This window comes from Nicotiana attenuata, unplaced genomic scaffold, assembly GCF_001879085.1.
Source record: "Nicotiana attenuata strain UT unplaced genomic scaffold, NIATTr2, whole genome shotgun sequence".
NCBI classification, from domain to species: domain Eukaryota; kingdom Viridiplantae; phylum Streptophyta; class Magnoliopsida; order Solanales; family Solanaceae; genus Nicotiana; species Nicotiana attenuata.
In genome coordinates, this window is record NW_017670781.1 from 117,924 (window position 1) to 125,900 (window position 7,977).

Here is a 7,977-nt window from a genome sequence, read left to right on the forward strand (position 1 = left end):
GATAGCAACCCATTTTCATGCACATGGGACAAGTAGAGTTAATAAGGTTGAGAAAAGGTCCCCCCATATCGCAGTGGTCTTTAAAATCATTAGGTCCTCGTCTAGTCTTTAATTTATTGTAGTAAAGACTTGACATCGAAGCATTAATTATTTCACCAACCTCCATCTCTCTTACTATACAACAAGTGTGGTAGTGAATGCTTTCTTTCGGTACCTTTTCTGATTATTCAAGAAAGTGATAAGACCCACCCCACCTATAAATTATTACCCTCGAAAAATGTTGCATGTTGAGAATTTTGTAATTCAAAATTAATACTTGAAAACATTTTCTCTTTACCTTTCTCCATTTAAATATTAGGTTTTTGTTTGTGGCACCTGTGACATACACCTTAACTCACACATCACACGTTGTGCTCTACGCCTCTATCAATAAACAAAAGCCGCGGGGCGGTATGCTTAATTTGTGTAAAAAGAAATCAAATGTCTTAAGATGGTCACCAGACCAAAAATTCAAGAAATGCCACTGAATGGTGGCCTACTTTGATGTTTTCATTTCATCACAAATCCATGTGGGGCTTAAAGAGGCTTCTGCTATAAAAATACAAAGGATGTATTTTTCAGCTTTGTATGGACAACAACATCAAACAAACACAAGACAAGTCAGAGACAGAAGTTGGATGTCTCAATACTACATAAAGACAATGCCCCCAAACTGGAGCTGGTGAAGAGAAATCCAGTTATTTAAATAACAACATATAAAAGATTTAACAAATGAGATAGATATTTGGATATGGTAAATAACAACAGGATAATGACCTTCTCCAAATGTATGTCCTGTCTTCTAAGAAACTAACTGAATTCCTGTTCACCACAAAACTCATTCTCTATAATCTTGTTTTCCACAAACACCTTATAATATTACTCTATCTCCTCTGGACTTTCTGATGGACATCGGATTAACTCCAAGATTTTGATCACTTCTTCCATATCTGGTCGATTTGATGGAACTTGAGATGCACATATTAAACCAAGTTTCACAACTGGAATTGCCTCTTCGACGGGGAAATGACCTTGGAGCCGTTGGTCAATGCACTCTTCTATCCTGCCTTCTTCCAATGCCCCCCGCACCATGTCACATAATACAAGCACATCATCTTCCATGTACTCCACGGGTCTTTTCCCTGTCACCACCTCAAGAGTCAAGATACCAAATCCATAGACATCACATTTCTCAGTTATCTTTACCGTTTGGCAAGCAAATTCAGGAGCCATATATCCAAGTGCACTCTGAATCTTGCTGCTCAAGATGTAACGATCCAAGATGGGTAATAAACGAGCCAAGCCAAAATCTCCAACTTTGGCATTGGCAGAAGCATTGTCTATGAGGACATTAGTTGACTTCATATTGTAGTGAATAATGCTCAGCTGGTGCAGATAGGCTAAGCCCTTGGCAGTATCAAGAATAATGTTGAATCGTTGCTGCCAAGAGAGACTGCTTTTAGAGCTTTCCTCATGGAGTAATTTGTACAAGCTTCCACCAGATACATATTCATTAATCAGAAGTTGAAGAGAAGGAGTCCAATAATAACCTTCAAGTGTCACTAGGTTAAGGTGTCTGATGCTTCCGAGACTTTTCATTTCACTCTCAAAATCGTCTTGTGACTTGATCAAACTCGTAATGTTGAGCTTCTTGATGGCAACAGAACGTCCATCTCCAAGTTCTGTCTTGTAAACGGCTCCGAAACCACCACGTCCAAGTTCGTTACCCTTGTTGAGCAGCGCTTGAGTTCCAGCAACAAAATCTGCATCACCAGAGAACATAACAAGTTTGCCGAGGTTGGCTTCTGTACCATGTGAATGGCTATAGTCATCGCCACCAGATAAGGTGAAAGTTGCAGCAGAGAGTGCCATAGAAGAGCGCACGTGTAGATTGAGAATACTGACAACCACTACTCCAAGAGCTATGAAAACTGCCGCTCCGATGGCAATGAGAGATGATATACTGAGCATGATTCTCTTACGACCAAGCGAATTAACAGAACCATGACTCGAGTCAGATGAATTGGGGTTTAGTACTAGAGGCTTGGGATGGACCGCAGGGCAAGAGTGGTTGAGAACAGAACCACAAAGGGATGGATTACCAACAACAGATGAGGGAGAAATGGTGTTGAAAAAGCCACCTACTGGAAGTTCACCTTTGAGATGGTTGTGGGATACATTAAATGTGATAAGGTGGGAAAGGTTGGTTAGTTCTTTAGGCAAGCTCCCGGAAATTTGGTTAAAAGAGAAATCCACTACCTCAAGAATGGTCAACTTAGCAATCTCTGGAGGGATAGGGCCAGTGAGGTTGTTGTGTGACAGGTCCCTACATAATCAAAAATGCACAACAGGTGACTCGTAGAATCAAACAGCGATAACAATTGCGAACAACAAGAAAGAAGAAAACATGATAAAAAAGCTAAAAACTACCTTACTTGATGTAACAGTGGGTAAGAATACAAAAAAAGCACACATTTAAGAGAATATGAGATGGAAGTAGATAGAAACTTACAATGAAGTTAGAGCGGAGCAATTTGCTATATCCGCAGGAATTGTACCACTCAGATGATTTTCTCTCAACTTCAGTTCCAGCAATGAAACAGCGCTCCCAATTTCATGAGGAATGCTTCCATTAAGTTGATTGTGACTTAAATCAAGAACTCGGGTTGCATTTAGTTTACCTACAGCTTCTGGGATAATACCGGTCAAAAAGTTCCGGGAAATATTCATGACCTGCAAGCTATTCATGTTCCAAATGGCAGACGGTATTTCACCAGATAATGCATTGGAGGACAAATCCAAAACTTGAAGGCTTTGATAGGAAGCAGCTATGGACATTGGCGGATAATCTATACTTCCGGTAAACCTATTCCCCGAGAGGGAAATGCTCTTTAGTCCCAATGTGAAGGTCCAAGAAGGAAGATTACCAGTCAAGAAGTTGTGCCCAATGTCCAAGATTACAAGGTTAATGCACTTCATCAAGGACCGAGGCAAGCTTCCAACAAACTGATTATTCGATAAATTCAGTTTCGTTAGCAATGGAAGATCTCCCATAGAGCTCGGTATCCTACCAGAAAGATTATTTGCAGAAAGATCCAAAACTTGCAGGCTTTTCATTTCAGCTATCCAATCTGGAATCTCCCCATTGAATGAATTTGATCTTAAATCCAAAGTGGTACATAAACCAAGTCTTCTCATAGATTCAGGAAGGCCTCCACTAAGCAAATTCTCACTGAGATCAATAGACTTAAGCTGCACACAGTTCCCAATATTTTCAGGCAGCCAACCGGTGAACTTGTTTTTCTGCAAATTAATTGACCTCAAAGAATATAAACTCTCAATTGCTTTAGGAATCTCACCCTCCAATACATTATCAGAAACATCGAGGTATCGAAGAGAGCTCAGGGACCATAACCCTGAGGGTAATTGGCCTGAAAGCCCGTTCGACGAAAAGTTAACGCTTTCTAGTGTTGAGCAAGAGGTTAAAGAATCAGGGATTTGGCCAGTGAGATTATTCTTGGCAAAGGAAACAGCTTGTAGAGACCCACATTGTCTAAAAAAATCATCAGGAATTGACCCTGACAAATTGTTATCACTCAAATCAATAACCCTCAAACTTGGTATTTGGGCAAGAATGGGATTAATATTGCCAGTAAAGTTATTGTTAGACAAAGATAAAACCCTCAAGAATTGTAACCTCAACAGGCTTCTCCCTATATGCCCAGAAAGAGAGAAATTGTCAAGCAGAATCTCAGAAACTCTATTGGAATAAGGATCACATTTTATACCAACCCAATTACAAGGAGTAGCATCATCTTCAGTCCAAGATGTAAGCTTTGATTTAGGGTCAGTGAATCCAGCTTTGAATACAATTAAACCCATTACATCATCATTAAATGCAGGGTCTAAACACTCCACAAGAAATGGAGTTAAGGATAAAACAGTTAATATATGCAGTAACATTTTCAAATAAAAATCTCCACCAACAACAACAAAAAAAAAAAGAACCAACAGTTGAGTTGTATTAAAATCAAGAAATGAAAAGGGTATTAAGAGGAGATGTTAACAGAAAGAAATGACAAGAGGGTGTGAGGAAATGAAATGCAAATAGCATATGTAACAGAAAAGAAACAAAATCCAGCAAACACAAAGCTTAAAGAAGAATCTTCACTGAAATAGGTAAAGAGAAAAGAGAAACATTCTCACTGCTTGGAGATATAGAGGGAAGAAAAAGGGGTGCTTTGTTAAGTTGTAAATTGTGCTGCAAGAATGTGACACCTTCACCACAAAGCAAAGAAACCACTAAAGAGAGGAACTTTTTGTTAGAAGGGGGATGACAGTTTTTAGAATAGAAGAAGAGGAGACTGATGGGGCAATTAAAGAGTTTGTCAGTCAGTAGTGTGTGAGAGAGATATAGAGAAAGAGAGAGAAGCTCAGACTGGTTCTTTTTTTTTAAAATTCTGCAGTTACTGAGTTATTTGATGTGTTGTATTGGGAGGAAGAGAGAATTAAAAGCTGGTGGATTCAATGATTTTGTTTAGTCAAATTTGAAGTGTTGCTTTGTTTAATGAAGTAGTAGTAAAGTATAAAGTGGGGTTTTTTTTTTTTGTAGGTGAAGAGATTTGGGAGTATAGAGAGAGTGTAACGGCGAAAAAGCAGCAGTTGTCTGTGCTGAGTGGCCTTTATTATGCCCCACTACTTTGCCGGTTTCTACTTAGGGCTGAGCTATCGGGTAAAATCGATAGTCCGAACCAAAAAAAATTTATTGGATTATAAGTAACGGGCTATTGGATTAACAGTAGAGTAGTTATTTTGCTATTGGGTTATCGGTTCAGGTCTCGATTTATCCAATTTTATTAAAGGTTTAACCAATAACCTAATAAACTTTATAAAATAAAATTTTACCCTTAGGTATATAAAATTTTCAGTTCCCAATTCTCCATCTACGGTTGTAACCATCCAAAATTTGTCATTCCACACATAGAGAAATAATGTTGTAAGGCTTATCATATTCTTTGAGAGGGTTACAACAGTAGAGAAAGTTTATCATATTCTTTATATGGCACACATTACCCTTCATTATTTCTTCCCTCTACAATCTAGATTGAGTTATCTTATCGGGTAAATCAATAACCGAACCGATAATGATCGATAACTGATTAGCCAATATTCGATATCTTATCGGTTTAGCATATTTATAAACCGATAACTGATATGCAAAATCGATAACATTCATAATCGAACCGAACCGACTGATGCCCACCCCTAATTTCTACTTGATAAAATCAGTTGTTTAACAACTTTTGATTACTCCTCCCAAGAGCTACTCACGTTGCTCCCTTGGTGACTCAGAATCCGCAATCTCAGAATTGGAGGTAAAGAGTATTTACTGTTGGGGCATATACTATTAACCATGCGTTTAGATATAGTATATTCTGACAATTGTCATGGTTAAAAGTCTAAGTGCTCGTGTTGGGATATATACTATTAACCATGGATTTGGTTTAGATATAGTATTTCTTATGATAATATTGTTCATTCAATTTTAATAAAGTTTTAATAGATCATATATTAGTCGGCGTCCTTTGCTTATATAGTAGATGATTTAGTGTATAGACTTTAGCTTATACACGGAAGGTTAAATCATCGGTTCTTATAAGTATAAAGTTTGAGTTCACAATCTAATGATGGAATTGGACAAACCATCAGGAATGATTGTAGCACAAGATTAAATATAATTTATCTTGATTATGGAAATGGTTTAATTCCAACTTTTTGTGCTAGTACATTTTGTATGTATTGAACGGACCGAGAAGAGATAAGTATTTATACTGACTTAATAAAATAAACTCTCTAGCCGTTAAATGTACTTATACTCTTAATCTTAATCTTGATATAATTATTATTAGCTGTGTATATTATTATTGTTTTGATTTATTAAAAGGCGAGATTCTTTCGTGGGTCAATATGCCTCGTAAATTGGATAATAATAATGTACATTGGCGAAGTAATAGTTAGTTGATGGAATCCATGTGTCGGTTTAGAGATTGATGATACACTTATAAGTTTTCATGTGTAAACTCGACCGGTGGATTTTGTATCCGACACATGAAATAAGTTAAGCGAAAGTCTAAAGGAAACAATCAATAAATTAAATCGTCAGTAATTTAATTTAATTGATTAGTATCTGAATCTTAACATGGGGAGTTAAATAAGATTTAATGGATGAATTTCGAAATTGAATAAGGAGTGCAATTACGAATTTTTAGAGGAATAATTCGTAATTAATTATGGTAGATAGTAATTTCGAAAATTAGAAATTAATTCCATAATTGGAGCCTTGTTAATTAAATTATGTGGTCTTTGCTGTGCCTAAATAATAGAAAATAAAGGAATCCTTTTTCTGGTGGAAAGAAAAACCTAATAGGTTTTGGAAAAGGGTTTTAACCCTTAAAACTTGTGTTATAAATACATAAGGTTTTCCACCTAGAGGGAGTAGTCATAGTGGCCGAAATTTTCAGCCTTTTTTCCTAGAAAATTTCGCCCACACGAAATTACTATTTTCGGGTATTATTTGGGTAACACAGTAGAAGACCGTGGAACGTCCGGAGATCGTGATCGTGTGGGTGGTGGAGAATTCATTAAGTTGCTGTGGAATTGGAGGCTCACGTGATAAACGAGTTTTGTTCACGCTTCAAGAGGTAACCCGTGAAATCCCGTTTATACTAGTTGTCTAGATTACATGTGATTTTGATACTGGGATTGCTTCCGCAGCGTATAATAATCCTTCAATTACTATTGAAGCAACTCTCTTGCAATCAGTTCAGCTTTAACTTTGTCGTTTGTATAATTTTTTTTTTTTTTTTTTAGTTTTGCCCTCGACGTTCGGCTTTAGAGTACGATTAATTCAAATTCGCGCAATTTTGGAAGATAAAACCTCCTACCAAAAGCAATCGTTTTTCTAAGCTCTAACATGAGATCTCTGAGTAGGATAAATGATTGCTTATCATCCTACTATAATTTTTTTCCTATTATATCGAAAAGGGGAAGGGAAAAGAAAATGGAAGGGGCAGAATGAAAATTCAACTTTCATTTATCGTGTGAAATATCTCACCATTACTACTAAACTATTAGTCCATTAAGTCTCGGAGTTTGACAATTTAGTCTTATGTGAGTTTTTTATCCTATTTCGTTTCGATTTAGTTTTCTTTTAATTGTTATATCTTTATTTTTAAGAAAGATGGCTCTATAAGGGAAATGATAAATATTATACATAATATAAATAAGAAGTTAATTTGATTTTCTTGTTTGCATGTATTCTCTAATCCATGAGAATCAAACTTTACCCTTCCATAAGCCATTAGTATTATTTTCTTTATTTTCCTTTTCTTCTTTTAACTTTATCCATGTAAATGTATACTATGTCTGAAACCCGGAGAGTGGAGTAAAGTTATGGTAGAATACTGACCAATCTAAGTAATCAGACTATAATACTTTTTTATATAGAAAATTCATATAGCCAACGGATGTATAAATAAATTATTCAGAATCCAATACGTTATCTTTTGCTAAAATAAACCCATAAACTCAAAATCTTAGCTTCGCCTGTATTAACCGCTACTGCTGCGAATTTACCAGTAATCTTTTGCAAGTGCAAACATAGTTTACGGTCAAAGTGGAATCTTTGGCATTAGAGATCTCAAAATTGAAACTATTACTTGGTAACTATGAGGAATGAAGTCTGACATAACCTCTCTATAAAATTTATTTAGGTGCATACTTTTTTTATTTAGCCCGATTATCAAGAGAAGAGGTAAAAATATATGACTTTATATTTTAAGAAAAAAGTAAACAATATTTTAGTGATAGTCCTCAAGTTAGAATTGGACAAGTAAGTATATAGATGGATAGAATGTTAACTAGTGGCGAAATTAAAAT

General features: G+C 36.1%; 1 protein-coding gene across 1 annotated transcript; it reads right to left on the reverse strand.

The window, feature by feature from the left end:
- Positions 1-659: 659 nt before the first annotated feature.
- On the reverse strand, positions 660-4,653 carry LOC109243270 (probable LRR receptor-like serine/threonine-protein kinase IRK). The gene is made up of 2 exons (XM_019410178.1): positions 2,552-4,653; positions 660-2,365 (listed from the first exon to the last, which is right to left on the reverse strand). Exons 1-2 carry the CDS (start codon positions 4,000-4,002, stop codon positions 919-921), a joined length of 2,898 nt encoding a protein of 965 aa, XP_019265723.1. The 5' UTR covers positions 4,003-4,653; the 3' UTR covers positions 660-918.
- Between the last annotated feature and the right edge of the window lie 3,324 nt (positions 4,654-7,977).

What these genes read in the sequence shown, in the direction of transcription:
- LOC109243270 (XM_019410178.1), bottom strand. Translation starts at nt 4,002, where the DNA reads ATGTTACTGCATATATTAACTGTTTTATCCTTAACTCCATTTCTTGTG. An exon ending in TGCTCCGCTCTAACTTCATT is followed by an intron (nt 2,366 to 2,551) that starts GTAAGTTTCTAT and finishes TTGATTATGTAG; the next exon opens with GGACCTGTCACACAACAACC.